We start from the raw sequence: 24,052 nt of genomic DNA, 5'->3' as shown, positions 1-24,052 counted from the left end.
TATTTGGCACGGACCACTGGCAACGATCTTGTAAAAGTGCACCATGCCCAACTAATAACACGCAACTTCGGGCCACATCCGCTTTTGCCTGCTAAAGCAGCGAAGCGACAAAAAAACATTGGGAGTATATGGACATTGACAGATAAAATCCGTTTGAAGAATATAAAATAACTGCAGAAAACCCCACTGCTACAATATAGCGGAACCGCGCTACCCTGGTGTAAAATAGTAGAACCGCGCTATACACCCTTGCAAAATATACAAAAAACGCACACCCTGTCTAGTTTGTTAACAAAACTGTCGCACAAATTGCAAAAAATGAACAACATAAAGCTATAAAAATCAACTTGTTTAGAATTTCGTTTCTAGGGGTGTATAACCCATCCTATACTTAAACTCGTACCAGTTTATTAGCAGCTTAAGAGCTGCTGTCAGTACTACAACCAAATCTACAAACTTTATGCACACGAAAGAGATGTAAGAAATTGTAGGCCACAAATGTATTTCGGCGTTTAAAATACGGTTTTTATTGTATTATACAAAGATTATAAATACTACGACCATATTCATACAATGAAACGAAATTTCGCAAATCACCGGAATGTTTCACATCCTTAAAAAAATAATGTCGAATATGTTGGTTAAGGACTTGAGCCGATTTCGACCATGCTGCTACCAGCGGGGCATTTCTGCCGTTCCGTAGCTCACTCCACGTAATAAATTTCACTAAATGTAACTTGCCCATCGAACACCAATCGCAGAGTTGACGTTAGTTGTTATAGGGTTAAAGGTTCTGGGAAAAGCATAAGTAAGTTTAAATGTGATTAAGGTAATGTATTTATGCAGATTTGTGCAACCTTTTGTCCGCATTGTGTATGGCCGGACTAATTTATCGGAACACTTTGATGTTTCATCGGTCGTCGCGGACATACCGATTAAATCGTTAGTGATAAAGACAAGAGTTTTGTTGTTGGTGAGCGCATTTTGCGTAATAAGTATTCGTTATTACTTTTAGCAATGAGGTATTGACAAGTACTGCACTATCAACGTGTAGGACTTTTTTTATTAAAATTCAATATTTAACGTTCAGTTTATTTCATTTAACGTTCAGTTTAATAACTTAAAATCTTAGGTAAACATTTAGCCATTATTACCAACATACGATAGAAAAAAGTTACTTCAAGCCTTTGAAACTTTTAGCGTCAATTTTTACAATACGATAAACATATGGATATAATCACATAACGAAGTCATTTATGCTCCATCTTCAGTAAGCTATTAATGAATGTCTATTGCCGTTGCTCACATCGAAATATTTGTAACAGCTTCACAAATTATATTAAAGGCTTACACATATTTTTATTTTCTAGGCAAATAGTCGCCCATCTTGTGAAATCGAGCATGTTAAATTACATTTGTTTGCTGCTACATTAAATACATGTGTTTGGTGTAAACATTTTGAGCGTTAATTGCATTCCGGGTTAATTTATTACGTCAAATAACTTTAATAGGCTTGTCCAAACAACAATTGGTCATTTTAATGTTCCGTGTGCGACAGCTACTGTAATGACGTAACACATATTCGACGCGATTGACCAGCTGAGACGTAGCGATCGACTTGTTGGCTACCCCTGGCCTATAACAATAAAGCGTTTCAAAAAATAAAGAAATGCCAAGCAAAATACACTACTTGAAGCAGTAGTCACTTTTGATGATTTGCATTGAGCCGCCAAAACCAATCTTTATCGTTGTCACGATTCCACCGGCATAATGTTGAGAGCATTTAAATTTATAACCTTCTACGGTACTCTTTCAAATGAAACAGTCTACCAAATCCTCGCCGAAAATCTTTATTGAAAATTGTATAAAGAATAGGATTGATAGCGCTGTTGAGATAACCCAACCAGAAAAACACCTTAAATAACTGGACGTTTATGCAACAGGCTTGTCGGCAAATTGCATATATTGTGTATGTCTAAAAAATATAATATCTTGGTTAATCGTTGTAATTTTTGGTTTATCTTGTTATTAGTTAAATGTATATCTTTACCAGAAAAAACGGAAGCCAGCAAGCCATGAAAAATCCCATTACGATGCTAATGATAAAAACAAATCTTCTTTCCCGATTGGATATTACCGCACATGTGCTAGTCTGCGAAGCAAAGCTCTCTCTGTTTGCCCTGCAAAAGTAAACTATTAATTGATAATCGTGTTAGATAAAATAAGATTAAGCCAAAATTGACACGTCAGTTACAATCCTGAGTTTTAATGTCTTAGTGATTAGATTGACTGTAAAACACCCTGTCTTTTGTTTTAATGGCGTTAAAAACTCTTATTTTAATGGCGTTATAGGAAGAAAGTACGTTGAACAAAATACGTTAACTAGTGTAGCAACAATCGCCACGTTTGACTTAAAATGCATTTATCTGAAAGGATGGACTTGACCAAATCGGTTCTGCTCAAAACTAAAAGCTGTTCTATTCTCAAATAATACCATTTGTAGTTTAAATCACAATTTATTTTAATAACTGAAATGGCTTTTGCAAATCCACTCAAAACCAAAACGTTTTATGTCTAACTATTTTACTGATAGGGCCCACAACATTTGCAGCTCTAGGGCCGTTGTCGGCATCTTTTGTGGCGGCCAACTTGACATATTTGATTCATAGGCGTAGTCAGCCAAAAAAGACGTAGCCCCATAAGCGTAGCTTCCCAAAATTTATAAATATTGTTCTCTTGTCGGCTGTCAGATTTATGTGTGCTTCATTCTAACCGTAAAAGGATAAATGAAAAGATCGATCAAGTTGTCCCCTCTCTCAAATTTTTCGTCTGGCTATGCCACTGATTATACCTCCTATCTTTTTTTTGCTTAGTTATTCGTCTGTAACTTATCTTAATACAATTTATAGTTGTGACATAATAAACATCTTTGATGCGCTATACACGAGGATGGACACCAGCCATAAGATGGAAATAAGAACAACATCAACCTGGGAATGAAACACAGTTCGGAATAAGACCAAAATAGGACTTACCTAATAGTCGTAATACCATCTAAAAAGGAATAAATCCTAAACCCGTCGGACCTAAAATGGCCAGAATCAGGCCTATACAACATTTTACCTGACCAAAAACCCTACCCCTAAGTACATCACTAACTCACCTAAATTTCAACAATAACCCATTTTCTAACTCCACCATTAACCAACTAATAAGCCCAAACGGGGTCAAAATAGACGGTTCCAAACAGCGCCGCTCTAAAGGCGCAATTCAAACTGGGGCGCCCAAACGTCGACACCGAAAACGGATCTATAGCCCTCGATCGCCACTCACCCTCTCCCTACAGTCGAAACTAGAGCATTCTACATTTAAAGTATAACATTGAAAGCACATTGGCCTAAAATTTTGAAAAGACATTATAAATTCAAAGTGATGCGCGATAAAAGGCAGTCAGATATACTAAGCTGGCGAAACAACATTGTTTTTAGTTCGTGCCTTTAGGCTGAAAAGATTTTTTGAAAACGCCCCACTCGTCCCAGCTTGTGACAAAAGATGGCGGAACGGATGCTTAATTGGCAACCGGTCCGCGGGACGTAGGTTGAGAATACAGAAAAGTTATGTTTAATGTACACGTATCACTATAGTGCTGTACGGATCTGATTATCAGGTGGTATACGCGAATAGTTTACCAGTCGTAAAAGAGTTTAAACAATTTGCTTTAAACGAGTTTTTATTTCATTTGTTTTACCGATTTGACTTGGTGGTAGCCTGGTAGGAGACCATAAAAAGTTTGTGAACTTGACGGAGTCAGTTTATTTGGCTCAAGTCGGACTCGGAACTTGAGTTAGATACGTCCTGAGTCCGACGCTCACAACAAATTCAAAACCGATAACGCCGGAAAAAAGTGAAATGGAAATAGGGTGCGAAATTTGCATCCACGTTTTGTAGGCGGATGAGAGTCGAATTTGAGTTGTTTCCTACCGACTACGGAGACCTCGGTAATGGTCATATCTAATTTAATTTTAATTGGTAAGAAAATGTTAATCAAATACTTACTTTCGTATATGGCTTGTCACAGATGATACTGAAAGACTTTGTCTCACATCGTTTGAAGAATTATTTCGTGCATTTGTTTCTTGCCTGTTGTTTTCACGCCCACTGCTAAGCACAGTTATATAGTTCCCTTTGTTTTTATTTTTTTGACAGCACAGTCTCTTTAAACACAGCGAAACGAAACTTTTACTTTGTCCTGGTGACTCGATTATATCCAAATTCTTTTTCTGAGGTTTAAACGTTGTATATGAAACTGTTCTTCGAGAAGCACCTGACGTTTTACGATCATTTCCTGCGTTCACTGTCAAATCACGTGTAGCAACGTCATCACAATTCCAATAAGGGTGCAACTTCTCTCTTGACATACGCGATCCATTGGAGCTTTCCTACAATGAATATTTTTGACATAAGCTTCATCTTAACATCTCGATTGGTAATAAATAAAATATTATTTATGTAGGCTAAATACAAAGAAAACAGGGGCGGATCCAGAGCACCACAAATATTCCAAGATCCGCCCCTGGTCGTGGCATGTTAGACACGATATTTTATCCGGAAAATTTTTAGGCTGTATTTGGCAATCATCAGGTGATGAAATAATAAAAACGTTTTATATTTGTTAAACAGTTTTCACCATATATCTATCAGCTATTTACTAGTAGGCCTAATTAGCCAAGTCTACTGAATGGTGGCTTTGGAACGAACCGGCTTGTCGAAAAACAATTAGTTTAGTACTGTAGATGATTGCTTACATGTACAACTGTCTCTAAAACTCGAGGTGTTTCCAAATTACGACCAATTCCAGATGAACATGTTAACTTGTTGGGACCGAATTCATCATGTTCTATTATGGAGTTGATTTGGTTATTTTTGGAAAATTCTGTTAAGTTTGCTTCGTTATGTCCTTCACACATTGTTGAACATTCTTCCCTGTTGCAATCCAGCACACATGAATCTGCATAATATATGTGTAACAATCAATCGTACTTGTTAAATTGTCTTTAATATAGATAGATACAATCAGTTAAAAAGCATTTCTTAAGTAAACCCAATGCTATTTACTTCCTGTATTATAGCAACCTAATCAAATGTGTGGCTTTGCAAGAAAAACTTTCAGAACAGTGTTTTAAGGCAGTGTTCTACGATAATGTTTTATAACGTGTCGCTTGCGATAACTTTTGTTAAACTAAAATATCTCAGTTGCACTTTTTTTAAAGTAGGTTTCAAAGCAGCGCTGTGAACAAGTGATCTTGAAATGTTAATCACAGTCCATGTCATGGTCATAGCCAGACTTGGACAACTAGATTTATTTTAGCTTTTAAAAATGAGATTAGAATTAAAATTAGATCATTTCGGTTTTTCAAAACTAGATTAGAATTAGAATTAAATCATTTTGAGTTTTCTCAAATTAGATTAGAATTAGAATTACCGAATTCTTAAAAAAAATCGAATTTAAACTAGAATTTGAACTAGAATTACATTTGATTATTTACAATCAGTTTCATTTAAATCGAGAAGTATTCTAGTAAGATTGTGGATGGTCAATATATTTGTGCTAAGTTCGATGTCTTTTAGATTAACATATGCTTTTCAGACTGTAAAAATTAAGTTCAAACCAAAGAGTTTTAATTCAAATTCTTTGTTCTGACTAAGAGACTAAGAATGTCGTTGGACAAAGTAGCATTTTTGGTAAAATCCGGATTAGATTAGAACTAGAATTAGAGCGCACAAGCAATTCACAAATTAGATCAGAATTAGAATTAGCCGCATTTTGCTCTAATTCATTGAATTAGAAAACTAGAATTATCTAGTTGTCCAAGTCTGGTCATAGCAAGTCAAGTCCAAGCCACGCCATTTACATCAAGATAAAATGTTAAATATATGAAAACTAAAGTAAACCCGTCCGATCTTTTGACTATTTTACTAGAAGAAAAACAAACGGTGAAATGATAGCCTAACCCAATTTACCACAAATTTTAGGTCAAAAAGTTTGTTCAAAATACTTAGGCAAGTCGTTTGTCCAACGATTTCAAGGTATTCAGTTACTTAATTAAGTCAAGCCAATATTAAGACATACGACAGAAAATTAAATGCAGTAAAACATATAACTTCAAACATCTGTCAAACATCTTTTACGTAACGAAAACCAGGGACATATATCAAAAAAAATAACCACTCATGGTTCGCATTGCGTGATATTCAGCAAATACGCAATCCTGGTACCATACTGCGTCCGACGTAATCTCGTTTGAAACTGAAAATTGTTTACGATTAAAAACGCCGAATTAAATGCGAAATTTTGCGAACTCTTCCTAAATTTTGCGCGGTAACATACTTCAAGAAGTTCTTAAACCTAAATGGAATTAATTTAAGTAAGGCAATATACGTAATTTGATTTTTATTTCCACGCAGTTAATTGCTATTAAAGTTTTTTATAGAATGTAACAAAGTATGTAAGCAAAAGCAATTTTGCAACTACTCACATACGTAAAACCTTGCAGATACGTAATCCCTGTACCACATTGCGTTGAACGTAGGTAAAATCTCGTTTGAAACTGAAAATTGGTTACTATTGAAACCGTCGCATTAAATTCGAATTTTGCGAACTCAACCTAAATTTTGCGCGGTAACAGACATCAAGAAGTTTTTAAACATATAAGTCTTGTTGGAAACTTATTAAAAAAAATGATTAAGGCAATCAGCATGTTGACTTTAATTTGATTCGTACTGCTGAAAACCCGCGACATTTATCGATATAGAATAACTAACAAACGTAAAACTTTAAGTTGTAACAGCAATTGTTTACACTTGCGTAATATTCAAGCAAATAATACCGGCACCAAACTGCGTCATACGTGAAAAAAAATCTTTGAAAATAAAAATTGCTTAATGGTGACCGGGTTGCGACGGCGATCGCTTAATTTCCTCAAAAAGATATCTCCCAGCACCCGCCGGATAATATCCATTTAAATTTATTTACTCACCACACACAAAAAGAAACTATAGCCCCAGCAACCTCACCCCCAGAAAAATATTTCTTAACACTCGCTGGAAAACTAATTAATTTATGGTAAAAAAGTTTGCTTGACAGCCTTATTAACGAAAAATGAAAAGTAAAAAGTATTACTTAGTTTTGAGAATGAATTGTTAAATGGCTAACTCAAAATTTTTTACATTTTTTATTTATTTTGGTAATCTCAAATTAAAAAATCCGGGACAAATTGGTTAACCGGGCGGGACACCGGGACAAGGCCTCAAAACCGGGACTGTCCCGGCTAAACCGGGACGTATGGCAAGCCTACCTATGGCAACTCTTCAGCATCCTTTTAATTAATTCTAGAAATCGAAAACTGGGTTGTAGGAGTAAGGATTGTCATGTCATAAAGATTTATAGTATGTATGTTACACGGAATATTTCATTCGTTTGTTTGTGTTGTTTGCACCATTGCATTTTCACTTGCTTTCCTACTCATCTTCACTCTTGCGGCACCTTGCTTTTTACCTGTTTCATTTCTTATCTTTTACGTTTTGCTTTGACACCTTCTTATCGTTGGCCTTCTTCACTCACACTTTTTTCTTATTGCTTAGACTTTGAGTAAAGATTGGGCGTATGAGACAGTCAGATTTGGGCAGGCTGGGAGAACCTTTCGTTATTTCCACGTCAGAGCTCTCTTTGTGTCGCTGGCCGCATACCGTTTTCGCCTTTAATATTTCTTATTTACGCTGACTGCATTTAATACAATTATAGTAGACGTCTCGTGTAGTGCTCAGGCATCCGACAAGCCGTCAAGTAGAGAGTCCTGAATATTTAACGTAACATGTATACGGCGACTCTTGCTTCTAAAGTTGTTTTTTTGTGTATTTTGCCTTTAATAAATTCCAGTCAAATAGCAGGGGTCCGCACATACTTTTTGGCACGACCCAACATTACTAGTACAAAGGTGTCGCGACCTAAATACTTGTCTAGTTGTTTTTAACAAACACCTTTGTTAAAAAACACAGTAACTTATTGTGTCTCTATTTATTAAGACAAATCTGTGTTACGGTATGCGTTGTGTTCATTTAAAAAAGAAAAGGTTCTGGCCAAAAATAATGATGGATTGCAAGCGTGTTTTTCCTCACAAGATCGAACAAAGGTCTCACGACATTTAATGGGTCGTATATATTTCGCGGACAATGTCAGTCGCGCTCAATGTAAGACGGGTATATAATGTAGTGTACTAATGAAAACAATTAAAAACTTACCAAATGTAGGCTGTATTAAAATATATTAAGGGCCCCAAATCATCACACTTTTATTTTAAAAAATATAAAGCTATAAACCAAAAACTAACCATACCAAATCATGAATCTCTGTGGTCGGGTTTTCGACAAAACTATATACACGAACATTATGTGGAAAGTCCAGACGATTCCTGTCTTTAAACTTTTACATTCAATTCAATGTGTAAATTTAAATCAATAACGTAACTTTTCAGGGGATATTTCATCACGGTTCAAGTCAATTAGAAAGTGATTCGAATACATACTTTACGCTTGAAGCTACCAAAATTAAAATAGCCTATACTCAATCAACAAAATTCTATTTAAAAATTACTGTGAAATTTCTCATATGAAGAAAGTCGTTTTTCATGCAAATAAAAATGCCACAATCTTTTTAATTCTCATGGGGAAATGTTTTCCGTTTTTTTAGACCTTCTAGTACAGGGGTGTCCAACATGAGGCACGCGTGCCAAATGTGGCAAGCGACCTAATAAAAAAATAACACGCAAACCCCCCAAAATACAGTCAATTGTCAAAAAAGATAAATTTGTTATACAGCCAATTGTCATTTGTTATTCACAATACAAAACAATCCCAGCAATTAGACAACAAACAATATTACTTCTGATATAATAACACTATACTTTTTTTTATTTTTGAATAAAGGCGCTTTTAATATTAGAAAAAAAAAAGTTGCCAAACTTTGGCACAGAAAGAAGTTATGAGATAAAAATTGGCACGTCAGCATGTTTGAGTTGAAAACCCCTGTTCTAGTAATTTTGCTGACTTAACGCTACTATTAGCCAATACTTTTCCACAGAGGAGTTTTTTGGTACTAACGCGAGCCAATGCAAGAACAGTAAATATTCTTCATTATATTTTATATTTTTACTTTCCATGACAATTAATCTTTTTTATAGGTTAATCCAGCGCTTCTCAACCGGTGCGCCGCGGCGCACTGGTGCGCGTTGGAAGGCTACCCGGTGCGCCGCGAGCAACAAAAATAAAAACTAATATGTCTAACATATATATATATTTTACTTTCCCATTAATCTGAGCTCATTGATTTCACAGTACTTCCAGGTGGAAAACGTAATAAGACCTACAAAGTAGCATTATCTTAGTATTAAGACCACCGACATCATAGCGCCAAATTGGCAGTAATCACGACAGAATTAGATCTAATATAGTCTATAGATAAGGCCTAAATATGTCAAAATAAGTCCAAAATTAATCTGAATAAGACTCTGGCATTGGCTGTTTGTTGTCGCCATTTGGGCGCCGCTATTTTTGCCCCGGATTTTTGCCCCTATTTTTGCTTCAATTGGGTTAGGGTTGAAAATATCAGGGAAGTTAGTGATCATTATGGGTGGGGTTTGGGGTTAGATAAAAGGTGGTATAGGCCTTATTTTTGCCATTTAGGTCTGATTCCGAATTTGTCATTATTACGACTATTGGGTATTAGTCCTATTTACGCCTTATTCCTAACTGTATTTTGTTCCGAAGTTGATGTTGTTCCAATTTTGGTCTCAAGGAGATCTTTTAAAGGTTTACAACTATAAAGCCTATAATGAAAATTTGCACCAATTTAAAACATATACCGGTACACCTCAAAAATTTCGCGCTGGCTTCGCTCGTAAGGTGCGCCGCCAGGTTTTCATATGTCTCTAGGTGCGCCCCCAAGTAAAAAAGGTTGAGAAACACTGGGTTAATCCAAACCGTTGCTAATGCGTCGCAGTAAAAAAGGGTACACTGTGACATCAAAATAACGACTACACGATTCAACTAGTAATCTCAATCTCTGAGTTTTTGTAACAGGACAACGGATTTCGCGTAAAATTGCTATTGTTTAGTCGGAAAAATGTTTTCACAGAGTGCCATGGTTTTTACGACGTCGTTGGACTGAAAAGTTTCCTCAAAATCAGGTGTATAAATGCCCTAGTTTGCCTTAGTGCGGTGGTTCTCAACCTTTTTTTCCTTGAACCCCTTTGTTTTCTCCATTAGAAAATTAGGAACTGCAAATACAGCCTACTTTGAAATATTTTAACGAGAGTATAAACTCTTTAAAATTGTAATAAAACGATTGAAAGTATAATATTTTGAAGTTTGAATTCCAACAAAGATTTTGATATATGGTAAATATCCACTATACTAACCTTTATAGAATTTCATTTTCATTTTGTCTAAGCTTTGTGCTTTCCAGCCTTTGATACCGCTTGTAGTTCTTTCCTCACCGAGACTATACACCGACAAAAATGATTAAGTTTTAACTCGGTTTTCTGATTTGCAATAAAAACCATCTAAAAAATTCAATTGTTTTTTACCGTCTATCTACAATCCAAATTTAGAATAATGGATATAGGAAATTTACGGGAGTCACGCGTAAAGGGTATTTAAAACTGTGTTAACACACAAAACAATACTAGAAATGCATGGGCAAAAAATGGGAGGCACAAGATAAAGTACAAGTTTTTTTGGAGGCACAAGATAAAGTACAAGTTAGCCGTATAAATCAACGTTGCCCTAACTTTCTGATTGGGATGTGTGTAAACATACAGAAGTGGGGTTAATTACACACAACTTGTTTGTTACAATTAGCTCGACAGATTCCAATATACCGGGGAACGTGCAATTTTATTGGTATGCCCAATGCGTCACGCCTCCTGGTACTTGAAAATTTTGCCAATTTAAATTAAATAAAAACATGATTTTGCGCAATTTGCGTGGAGGTTTTGCCACCATTTCCTTGTATTTATACTTAGTTTTAGTAGCATATCTGTTCTCAGGTTCGACTGCAAAACACTTGCTTTATGACATAGGCTATTAGGCCTACGTCATTTTGTTACGTATCTCTCAAATTTCAAATTTTTTTCATGGATCCGCCCTGGTGCAACTAATGATAAAAACTGTAGAAAAACTACGAAATAGAAACCATTTACGTGAGTCGAAATAAAACCATATTGCAGAAACAAAGGTTCGATATTGGTATAAAACTTGGTATAACTGTCTGGAAATGAAATATGATCAATTTGGGAATTGTTATATTAGCGTTATTTCAGCTCTTTGCAATTTGTTAGATTAGATCTGAAAATAAAATTATATAAATTTATTTTATCCACCAATGAAATGTTTTCTGAAAAGAAGAAAAATACCTAACTTACTACTAAAACTTTATATGATGTGTTGCTAAGTTTTAACAAAGGGTTTCACTTTTTATTATATGATTAACATGTCTTTTTCACATATTGGTTCTGCAAAGGTAAACAATAGGCTATGCCTTTACTTACTTGGTTGAGGCACGACCCCTTCTGTTTATTTCTAAGTTTCGACCGACTTTATAAATCTTGAGATACACCGGCCACACAATAAACGCTGGTAAAAAGAATGACAGTAATGTTGACAGAATGATGAACCTACAAATTAGAACAATATTTAAATAGTTATTGGCGACAATCATTTGAGCACCGTATACCAGGAATAGAGTCCTAGCCAAATTTTACCCTGGACGTTTGGGTGCCAGGCGCATTGTTTTTATTATAAAATTGTTGCATTTCAATTTTAATATAACTACAACCCGGACAGAATCGATACGGACAGTTATTAAGTCAGGCCTGCTCAACCTTTTAAACATTGCGACCCAATTTATTTGCCAAATGACTCAGTGGGCCACTTTTGGTATAACGATAAATAACTTCATATTAGTAGTTATTGTTATTTTTTTATTAATATTATAAATTTAACTGTTGCCGGTAAATGAACACTAATTACCAGCCAAAGGGTGTTTTGGATAACAACGCGCATTCCGTGACCCTCTTTTATTGAAACAAAAAATCTCAACTAAAAATTGTCAGCGAGCACTAGCAGAATGCCCTTGTTATGCTGGATTGAGTAATCAATATCGGGTTCCAAAGCTATTGTTTTAAAACGGAAGCAACGTTCAAGATGGCTATCAGTGATAGAAGATTATAGTTTCGATTTGGTATGTTTCATGCTAGAAAATAATATAGTAGCCGTGCTGCTTGTTTCTTTATGTTGGGAATTTGTTGTGAGGACACATACTTTTGTTATGAGGACACAGAGAAAAATCAATTAGTGACTGTGTTAAACTTGCTTTTAATAAAATCGTTACACTGTAAATCAAGCAGTTCAAAATTCTTTCGAAACATTTCCAGCTGGCCAGAAATAGCTGGATTAAAGTCGAGCTCTTCTTAGAATGAAATCCGGTTCGTTAAATTCGTAAATATGTTTGTTATAAGAGTTTATGAACTCTCGTAAGGCGTTTGTTTTTTCGGCAATTAATTGAGCGCATAAGCAAGACACTGTACAGTACAGTGATTAATAATTAAACAATTTAAAACTGATGATGGCTAAAACCTCTTTCTGGAATAAAGTTAGTTGTTTATTGTAACAACCTTCATTACAGATGGAAATATGTTAAACTGGTACATTTTCTTAATAATACAATGACTACAGCACAGTTGCAATTTGGACCTCACCTTCTGGTTTTAAAAGGCTATTAGCCGCCTAACGACTATGGATGGTACTCCATCTGTTGAACCCCCCTCCAGATTCACCAGCCCAAATCCGTGTTTTTAAAGACACTCTTGAGGGCTTGCACAATATCAATGCCTTCTTTTCTATTTTAGTGAAAAAATAGCCAATAGTTCTTTAACGACATTAACAATTTCATCAATAGCGAGAACTAATATTGTTAGTTAAGTCGTCGGCTCATATCTGTGTATTATTCTACGGCAACTTTAATAAAATGCATTTATGTCATTTTACCTTAAATTGCTTTAATCGCTCAATGTCCTCTAATCCATCGAAAAAAGGTAGGGGGGGGGGGGGTGGACCATCGAAAAATTATACCATCAAAGAGGTACAATTTTCAGAACTTTAGGCAGCTTAAAATATTTTGTTATGTAACGTCATCATAAAGCGCTCTTTTACTCTCGGCTGACATTATGTGTCTTTAGTTATTTCACGAACATGATTTTTTGTATTGCAGCGATTGTTTTTTCAAACTCTGTTAATGTGTCGCAAGTGAAAAGAGGTTGTGGAGCACTGGCCTAGACCGCTTAAAAGTAACTAAATTAGTGTCAAATGTTACATAACTTGTACATTTCAATATTTAGACGTCAATACAGTTTTTAAAATACTTGCACACATTTTGACATTAGCACCTGTAGTTGTAATAATGTACGCATCTGCTTGCAAAAAGTGTGCAAAACTGGGTGTGTACATTTAGGCATAAACTGTGCGCACCTGCTTGACTAAAGTGGATCACAAATAGTTTTATGATTGCTTGCAATAACGCCATACAAAAAGGCTAGTATTTTTCCTGATGTTCTCATACAGTGGTAAGTTCCGTAAATATTGGCAATTGAGATATTTCTGATGTTCTGCTTTATAACATTCTAATCGGAATATTTACGTTTGTGTTTCACGTGATAGCAAAAAGTTTTTGTGGCAAAGCATGCCTCTTTTCGTTCGATTTGATTGTAGCACTGTATCGGCTTTGAAGAATGACGTCCTTTAGGTCAGTGGTTCCCAACCTTTTTAGCTTACCGACCGGTAAAATTTCAAAACAAGTTTTGCGGACCGGTGGAGATTTAAAAATCAAAATCAACCAAAAATGTAATTACGACAAAAGTATATGCAACTTAAAAGCAAAAAAAACGTCAATTTAATAAGCAATTTGCTGCTGTCTTTTTGATATCATACGTGTTTTACATGGTTCATTGAAGTTTTTCACCTACAACTGTTTTTAAAGCTTAAGACTTAAACGAGTTGTAGCCTACTACGACACTTGCACCATTGTGACGAACAATAAAGAAAAGTAGACCATTAACTCTATGTTGCGTCACAATGCAGCAAATTACGGAACTGGCGAAGTTCTATATTTGATGGACAAGCTTTTAACATCTTGCATTTAGCAACTAAGATATGAAATTGTAATGTATTTGGAGGACCGGCAGAAAAGTTGATGCGGACCGACACCGGTTCGCGGACCAGCGGTTGAGAACCACTGCTTTAGGTCACTTTTATTTGAGTTATTGGGGAGCTTTTTATTGTTTAAAAACAAGTTAATCTCGTGTAAAACAATGTCCGAAACACGCAGACAGAAAATCAATGCTCTCACATAATTGAGTGAAAGGATTCCCCAACTCTAACACAGTACCCGAGGTACACTGATATGCAGCTGTGCAACTTGAACAAATCTGTAAACTCTAGTATTGTAACCGAAATAAGCAAGAGTTTTGAAACCGAAATATGCAAAAACAGATTTTTTGCTTTTTTATATAGCCAGTGAATTTAACACAAAATTTCTTGACACATCACTCATTAACCATCTTACTAATAGGATAATAGGATATAGCATACGTAGCAAATTAAAACTAATAGCAGAAAGTTGGTATAAATCAGGCCTAGAAAAACATACAGCCCGCGTGCGGCCCACAAAGTAATAAAATGTTGCGGTTCTATTGCTTTTATTTTAATCAGTGCGGCAACGTCGTGAGTCGCATTTCAAATTAGAAGTTTACTGAGTATTCAAGTTGATTAACGCGTGGACATTTTTCGCCACGCAAGAGTACGGAAAGTAGTCTGTTGTGAGGTTCACGACACAGAGTTTGCACAACTATGGTCACAAACCGGGGCGAAGAGGTAAGGGGTCACCACGCTAATGTCCTTCAAACTGTATTTTTTCACAATTTACTACTTTTCTGATTTTACGCTGATGTCGTCAGTTTTAAGGATAGCTGTTCAGTCCGTAAGCACTATGCATACTGCGGCATGTTGAGCCATGTGACTCATAAAGGAATACAAAGTGCATTTTTTCTTAAATTATGCTATAAATGCCGTTATTCTATTTAAATCTATTTATTCTATACCAAAAGCGTCACCTTATTTAAATCGAAAATTTTTATATTTTAAACCAAATAAACGCAATCGCACAAAGGGATTGTACTTCAGTTGCACACTTGAGCACGATTTTCGCTAATATTGTTTCACGACGTCGTAATTTTGTAACTTCATTCCTAAAAATGCTGTCCAAGAAAATGTTTTTTTCAGTTGTTTTCAGTTGTGCCTGCCTAGTGTAAATAAAACACACGCGCGTTGTAAAATTTATAATTGTTTTTTAGAAAATACTTTATTTTAGAAATTTACTTCCAATGTTGTAAAATGATTTCTGGAATTTCGATTAGGCTTTTACGGTTTCGTCTGCGTTTTGGTCCATGGACCTCGGTCAAGAAAACTTGATTTGAGCACTAGATATTTTTACCTGGTGCAGCTTAGGCTACTCTGTGCATTGGACAGTTGAGTCGGCTCCTTAACCCATTATCCAAAGATGAATCATTCCAGATACGACAAATTACAAAAATGTGGATTAGGCCTATACATACAGCCTGAGCAAAACTAATTTATTTTATCGCATTCTTGTTTTTTTTTAATTCTCCTTCCGTACAAGCGCAAACACTGCCATTTTCTCCCTAGCGAAAAAAATATTACAAAAGATAACAAAAATGGTAACTTTGCAAAAGATAAGTATTCACCTTATTTCACTGCCTATACTTCGATGAACTTGTTGACAAAAAAACTACTGTAGTATAAGCTGCGTATATAGTCTAGAGTCTAGACCAGTGGTTCTCACCTTTTATGCCTCGTGACCCCCTTCGAAAGGCTTTTAATCCTCGTGGCCCCCCTCGATTATAAAAAATTACTTTTTTGAATTTGTGACGGCATCATTCTTTCTTCAGGATGCTTTTTATCACGATGATTTTTAAGTTTTGAGGATAGTAATGACGCATTTGAGGGTAGTAATGACGCATTTGATCACCACCGAGCAGTGCAGACACTGCGCACAATTATGGCTACCTCGTCTAACTTTTGTGAAGCCAAAAGAGACGTAACTCTTGCATCATTCGCGAATTTTCGACATTTGATAACACAAAACCTTGCTCTGTGTAAAAACGCGCATTTTCATTGGTAAAGCTCTGAAAGTATGTGCAATTCAACTATTCTTCGCTCTGTTAAGCTTTCTTTAACCAATTAACAGAATTAATTTTACCACAAAATTTGAATCAGTGAACCAACAACAAATCTATCTCTCCGATCCAACATGGTAATATCGTTATTTGACGTTTTGTGAAAAAAATGTTCAACTTGCTTGTATTAGTTTTGCTATCATTCTAGCTTGCGGTTTACAAACTAATTAAAATGCTGGTTAAACGTTCCATACAAAAACTGAGAAAACTAGAAAAACAGAAATGTTGGTTGTAAGTGATGTAACAATGTTTGGCAATTAAGCGACAGATAAAGAATTGCAATTTGCAAGCTTGAGATCGACTGTTGCAAAACTTCTCACGAATAGCAGGTAGTAACATGTGAGAAAAAATGCGTTACAATAGGTCAAAAAAGGTTTACCACTACAAATATAGTGACACGGGTTTTGTAATACCACGACATTGCTACAGACTTATGCTCGTGGCCCCTCAATGACAGCTTTCGCAATATAGACTAAAAGATGTGTGACTATTTTACAGCACATTTAGCCTACATTTAAAAAGTAAAAAATCGGGTGAGGGAATGGCACGCCGAAGAGAACATTTGACGAGTCGCTCCCGTTCGAGTACAATCTTCTTGTTGTGTGTTCCCGTAGCGACATTTTATTCAACTCGTGCCCCTTTTTGTTTAGTTTTAATTTACTTTTCTTTGAGATCACATGTAGTGTAGAGCAAATGCGGAGTCAAAGTTTTGTTTTAGAGTATAGTGCTTGCAACCGGTATGCCGAGGACCATGGCAGGTGTGCTGCGGTGGGTAAAACACTTTTTACTTTCCAAAGGCGCCGTCTAAAATATAGCAATATAATTAAAAAAGGTACAGCTTGGGCAGGTATTTGATTGCATGCAATATTTCTGCTAAACTTAACTGTTATTACATTGTTTTTTTTTAAACCTATGTTACATTCAATCGCAAAAATAATTTGGAGATAATTTTGCAACAAACTCAATATCCACCAGGCTATTTGCGCGCCTAAACAAAATAGCAACGGTTTCAAACCTTTGTACGCGGGAACCCCGGAGATATTATCCATACGCTCGAAACCCATGCAACTTGAATGTAAAACAATAGGCATTTTTGTTCCCGCCTCGGTTCGCACTTATTTTTTTATCTTGGTTATTGGTCCACAAATTTATCTTGGTTGGTGTTGCAAAAGACTATTTGAACATTTAAGTACGAAATACAATGTTCGAAGGAGTTTTCCCAATGTAGTTTGAACGCCGTTAAAAGCCGAGGCCCAAGGCTTTGGTCGGATTGTTTTGGGACTTTAAAATCCTAAAATTAGATGATAAGTGAATTTAAAACGGCAAAAATTATTCGCCTTTGGCTCCATTGAATTTAGCCAATGTGTTATCGTCGTTTTGGGTATGTTTTTGTAGGTGTGTCGCCAAGAATTTTAAACCCCGTTGGTGTGCCGCAAGTGACAAAAGGTTGCGAAGCACTGTCCAATATGCATACACATTTTTAGAGTTAACGTTTAAAGTTACTTGATATTGTGTCGTCATAAAACATGTGAATAATAGTTTTATTATTATGTTTTCAAATCAAAAAAAAAATTAATTGTTAAAAATACAAAACTTTTCATTTAGAAAACACCTTCTTAAGATTAGCACACATCTCAACTCATTCCCCTATTAAGTAGAGGAATTAAGTAAGTTCGCTATAAGGTACTGTAAAGCAACACTAAAATATTAAATCAATTTATGACACAAACTTTTTACCAGGTCGAGTCGTTAATGGAGCAGCTTTGATTTTCATTGTCGTCCTTGTTTTTGCCAGCAAAAGAAAGAAAGGAAAGAGCTGCGGAGTATCCCCAAATCTGCAAAATGGCCATGTACGTTTGAAAAAAATCCTATCGATTTTACTGTTTGTAGAGGCACAGGCGTGTCGAAGTTTGTACAGTTGCGACGCTGTGTGCAACGCATAACCATTTTTTTTCAAAATAATCTGAACGTTGATTTTTAGATTCGCTTCCAAATCGATTTATTGACGGTTCATTTTAGGCGCTTACAAGATGCTTGTGATTTTCTATTCTGCGTGCTTTGTCGCGGTGAAAGTGATTCAATAAAACCATTCCTGGCGATGTATAAATGTTGACTTTTTCTTCTGTTATCGATTTGGCAACTTGTGTTTAAACATTCAAAAAAATGTCTTCTGTGATAATTTAGTAAGGTATTATGTCAGAGCACCAGTGCCGAAGATTTATATCTTTCCTCACCTCGCCTAACCTCTGTTGGCTTCACCAATGCAACGCTTCACTTGTAACTTAGGAATTTGGCTAAAGCACGCACAACTGTAGCAATAAATTGCTCAAAAGGAAATATAAAAAGAGCCAAATAAGAACATGTTTAAACATAACAATTAATCTTCCTAGGCTTAACTTGAAATTACTCGCAGATGAACGTGAATGTGTTTCCAAACGCCTTCGCGTTGTCAACAAGCAGAATTAATTTGACAGTTGCAAAAAGCTATTTATTACAAGTTACATTTATCTCAACGAAACGATTTTTGTGGATGGCTATGTCGTTTATAAGATTTTAATTTATTCCGTTTTATCATATTATTTGTTTTCACACTACGACAAAGCTTAACGTACGACTTTTAACGGATATGTTATCCAATTATATTATTATAGCCCAAGGCAATGTACAAAATGATCGTATCACCCATATCTATATTAGATTTTGTAAAACATCCATCAAATGAAGTCACCGGTAAGCCGCCGTGGCAACCCGATATGTATAGCCTAAATGCTGTTATGACACATAGTAAATCCGTTGGTAAAATAGATAGATTCAAGTTGTTGGATCCTGCACGCTTGGGTCACTTTTTAGGTGGGTTAGCCTACGCCATTTGAAAATTTTTACATAGGAGTCAAATAATCGTAATTCGCATAAAAAATGAGTTACAAACGTAGAATTAAATCATGATGTCGTTTTCGTGGAAAATATATTATAGGATAGCCTACAATTAATCAAATATGCTATTTCAATTTTTGTTAAATACCGTACTTACAAACAAAATTGCAATCCTTATTTTGGAAACAGTGCGAAACTTTCTGTAAGTTGTTGGATAGGACACTGAAACATAGCGGTCGAGGCCAATAAAGCAAATGTTCCAAATGGATGCGGTACAAAGCATGATATCAACAGACAGGTATATGCGACAGTACAGATTTCCGAAAGGCCATCTTCCTAATAGCTCATTGGCGAGAGAAAATGGCACAACTAAGACAACAAGGCATGCGTCGGCGACAGCCAGGGACAACAGGTAAAGGTTCTGTTTGTGTCTACTAATTACCCTGTCTTTGTATATAACTAAAATGACGGCAACATTGCCAACCAGGCCGACAAAGCAAAACAGAGCGCAGGCGATGGAAATTAGCACTTTTCCCACATCAGTATACACAGCAGTTTCAGTTGAATTGCTGCCAAGACAAGATCCGTCGTTTAACCATCCAATGCTTTCATTTCGCAACATCAACACGTCTTTTTGCATGTTTTGTCAAAATTGTTTCGAAGTATATACTATATTTTGACACAAATAAATCAGCCTATGTTCACTCCACACGGAAATTTCTGTGTAAACTAGCAAGAAATAGAAATTAAGTAAAAGCAAAGCAACCTGGCTGTATTTTATTAATAATGAATGACCTAATTTTACGGAGAGTTTCATTATACACGCCATACAAGCTTGTAACAAACTATAGCAAGAAAGGGTGAGATTAGTTGATGTAAAACGCTTTTTGCGACAGTTCCTATACAGAAAACACAGATGTGCAGCAATCGCAACACGGCTCACAAACCCGTTTTATGCTGCGCTTATCGAAAATATTCCATAGCTTTTTGCAAAATAGTTACCGGGTCTACTCTTTAAGCGATTAGTTCTGCAGTCGACAGGATACGAAAAAACGGCCCCGAAGTGATGCGTATTTTTAAAAATATGGTGCCTCAAACAAGTTATAATAAAATTTTATACCAAATAAATATTTGAACGACATCGCATGTGTGTTTTTCCTATGTATAAAATTATTACCGGCATAGCATAACCCATTAGGTCATCATGTGGAATATTTTCCGAGAGCCTATAGTTATTTGCACGCGTCAAAACGTTTTTGCTTTTTTGTTTTAGTTTAACTTTTCATCAGAAAGTAATACTATTTAGTTTAGATGAACCCCAGCTATGACAGCTAAGACTTAGAATTCTATGACAGTTTAAGACTTTGTATTATCTGTATTATTATATCAAGAAAAGTATTAATTGTGGCCCTGCGTTCAATAGTTTATTTTTATGAACCAAAATAAGTTTGGTGACAAATAAGTTGGCAAAGTAGTTTTCATTTGTTTTTGTTTTATTTTTTACCTCAATAACTAAAATGAAAGTTAAGTTCAATAATGCTTTATAGACTCTAGAGGTAAACAACTCTCTTCCGTAGAGATTAACGACTTGACACTAATACTATAATCCAGAGGTTCTTAAACCGTGCATCGTTTCAGTTTTCCAAGAGGGTCGCACAATAATTCCGTTCCGTATCTAAACTCCATTGCGGTTATAAAATGCTTGCAAATATTATTATATCCTGACATGTGCATTCAAAACCGTTGTTACGAAAAACCTGCAGCGATGGATATGATTTTCTGATACCATATATTAATAAACAAAACAAAAAATTAAATTAAAAATTCCTATCGCTGGGCGCTTCGCCAGTCCAACGAACTTTTCGGAAGGCGTCGCACGAAAAAAATGATAATCACTGCTTTAATCCATTGACAAACTTTAATAGCATACTTTAAAACAAACGCAAAATCTATCGATTGAGGCCAATTTGAAAAGCAAATCACCTCAAAATTGCAATTGTTAAACACCAAATGAAGTAAATCAGGATTTATATGGTAATGGGTATGCATACACCGATATGTTAAACCGTACAAGTACTGACATCACAACACTTGACACAACAACAAGACTAAGAGGAAAATTAAAAAATTAGCATGATAGGATTGCAGAACATGATGATTTTACAAATACTTAACTTAAGTGTAGCAGCAGAATGATAATAATTTACAAATTTTCTAACTCAACTTCCAGATTTGTTATCGTTATGCTGCGACTCATGGAACAATTACACGCCCAAGCGCGTTGCTAAACTTTCATTTCCTACTTGTGACTACATCAAGCCGTTGACCCGCACGCAAAACATTACGCTAGCCACAGACAGAGAACGTAAATCAGTCAACGTTAAAAGCACAGCACAAGAAAAAGGGAGATCAAAATTCTTTGCACCACAGTCTGCCTTACGAAAATCGAATTGATGCCGTTGTTTTGCAATCCGTAAAAATGATTTAAACCTTTTATTTTCATAATTTAGTCAGGGCGCTTGAGAGTTATATCAGTTCCATAATCGAAACAAAAACGACAATTGCGACAAATTAATTGGACAAAAGTTTCGTGATCAAACATTGTAATATATTACTTTGTGTTATAGTTTAGTTGAATTAGAAGAGTGATGATGCCGTTATAGGCAATAATATTTCTCTTTTGACATAAAATTACACAGTTCAACACAGCATGACAACTGCATGACCTAAATGTGTGTTCAAAAAAAAATAATCTTGAACAACACATAAAAAACAAAACATAAGACTAATTTTAGAAAGCGGGACAAGTTTGTCGTTTGTCTAATTTAGGGTAAACAAAACTGTTGTTTGAATAGGGCTATTAAAAACTTTCAACGTTTTTGTTTAAAAGACGTTAAATCGTCGCACGAATGTACTTTTATACAAATCTTATACTAAGTTGGAAATCCTTTCAGCATTTTGGGGCTTAACATCTTACATAGCGGACTAAAATACACTAGCAAGTCAAATGAAAATCGCGTTTAGGTAACCAATGCTTCCTGTCCCACTAGCGTTACCCTGTCAGCAGATATACGAATTTATAAACGGGCAAGTTTCTTTACAAACACGCACTTCTGTTTTCTATAGTGGTTAAATTTCCGAGTTAAACGCATTTGATGTTGGTTGCAACTGTTTTATAATTTAGGTTTCTTATAAATTTTTAATAATACAAAAATCGCAGACATCGGCTAGAATGTAGATCAATCACTGAAGGAGAAAGATCTACTACAAACAAAAAAGCAAAATTTCGTGCTTCTCTCTGTTTACTTGCGATTATTGGTTATTGCTCGTTGTCGTTCGCTATGTTGTTTATTTGCCCTATAATTTTTCAGGTGTTAAAAATTTCATAAGTGGCCTTACATATATAACATATTAACTACATTTTGGTATTTTATACAACTTTATTTTTGTACAGATACTGATAATGCCTATCTTTTTTTATGTAAACTTTAAGAAATTATTTTATGATTTTTTAACAGTTTTTGCTAAACAGTTTAAGTATCGTCCGATTCGAAAGTAAGAATCTTGTTTTTACATTTACTGTCTGACCGTTAAAAAAATGTTCGTTTTAGTTTTGGCCAATTAATCACTAGTTTTATATGATTTTATATTTTTATTTTATCAAAAATAAACATCTGTAAATAACTATTTAGTACATTTCTATGAATTGAAAAAAATTGCAAAATATCATAATAGGAGATTTCCTGAAAATTAATGATTTACCTGCAAAACTTTAACTTGATAAACATAGGGAAATAGTGATATTTTTTACTAATTCATGGTAACCAGTTCGCAAAATATACCGTTTTTTCAAATGTTTAAAATCTGAATAACCCTATCAATCCATTTAACATATGCTGATGTAAAATCACCTAGTATAATTTGCTAAAGTTTCTTGACCGTGACACATGTGGTTCGCGCGGGGGTAAGTGGCACGAATCCATGACCCCTACTCCTACCAAACCCATGCAGGATTGTATAAATCTTTATCTAACTTTTAGAAAACTAGTGTGTCTTAGCCGATTTTAAAACCTTTCTAAAATTCAGATGTTCAGAGGTGCGTTACTTTGCCAGCAAAAGTGACATACAGTTTTCCTAAAATATGGAAACTTTGAATAACATTTTTTGTCTGGTAAAAGTGACCTCGTCATGTTATACAAGTTATAGCTACTGTCAGGCAAGTCTGTATTTCATGGCACTTTTCGGCGATGTCGGGTGCGCAGCGCAGTGGTGAAGGTAAGTCGGATGGTCCAGAACGTTCAGGTAAAAACAATTGCTGCCGGAGCTGCATTTCGGTAGACGGGTAGAAGAATGTTGTACACCGTACCAGTAAACAAATTTTCACCAGGCCAACATCTCCTGATGCATTTAGACTAAGACTTTAGTTGCATGTTTGTGCACAACTTCAATCGATAACCTCAGGTTACTTGTTGCGTTCCAATAAAAAAAATTCGGTAAGAAAATTATTTACTTTCTGTCCAGGTGCAGTGACAAATTTTTAGGTGTGCAGGTGTGCAAACCAGGTTGTACAGTACGTTAGGAATGGGTATGTAATTTAGTAATTCAGGAATGCACACAAATTGCGTTAACATATATATAACCTGGCGAGCACCTGCCAAAGAATTTAGACTACCTGTTAGATGCTTTACGGATGCCCTTAAAGCGCCAGGATTAGATGTTGCAAGTGCTACATTTTGTATATTAAACAAATCCGTTTTGATTTGCGATTTACTGGTTTAAGCTGACAATATAATTAAAAAAGGGGACGAAAAAAC

At 35.4% G+C, this 24,052-nt stretch overlaps 1 protein-coding gene across 1 annotated transcript; it reads right to left on the bottom strand.

Annotated features, from left to right (window-relative positions):
• Positions 1 to 724: 724 nt before the first annotated feature.
• On the bottom strand, positions 725 to 19,956 carry LOC146148670 (alpha-2Da adrenergic receptor-like). The gene is made up of 8 exons (XM_083387150.1): positions 19,396 to 19,956; positions 18,102 to 18,199; positions 11,604 to 11,729; positions 10,473 to 10,555; positions 4,806 to 5,008; positions 4,057 to 4,439; positions 2,051 to 2,180; positions 725 to 1,975 (listed from the first exon to the last, which is right to left on the bottom strand). Exons 1-8 carry the CDS (start codon positions 19,876 to 19,878, stop codon positions 1,790 to 1,792), a joined length of 1,692 nt encoding a protein of 563 aa, XP_083243276.1. The 5' UTR covers positions 19,879 to 19,956; the 3' UTR covers positions 725 to 1,789.
• Positions 19,957 to 24,052: the final 4,096 nt, after the last annotated feature.

Source organism: Ascidiella aspersa, chromosome 4 (assembly GCF_963924565.1).
Source record: "Ascidiella aspersa chromosome 4, kaAscAspe10.2, whole genome shotgun sequence".
NCBI classification, from domain to species: Eukaryota; Metazoa; Chordata; class Ascidiacea; order Phlebobranchia; family Ascidiidae; genus Ascidiella; species Ascidiella aspersa.
This window is presented reverse-complemented; position numbering and strand designations above follow the sequence as displayed.

What these genes read in the sequence shown, in the direction of transcription:
- LOC146148670 (XM_083387150.1), bottom strand. Translation starts at nt 19,878, where the DNA reads ATGCAAAAAGACGTGTTGATGTTGCGAAATGAAAGCATTGGATGGTTA. An exon ending in TAAGGATTGCAATTTTGTTT is followed by an intron (nt 18,200 to 19,395) that starts GTAAGTACGGTA and finishes GCCATTTTGCAG; the next exon opens with ATTTGGGGATACTCCGCAGC. An exon ending in TTTTAGAGACAGTTGTACAT is followed by an intron (nt 4,440 to 4,805) that starts GTAAGCAATCAT and finishes TATTCATTGTAG; the next exon opens with GAAAGCTCCAATGGATCGCG.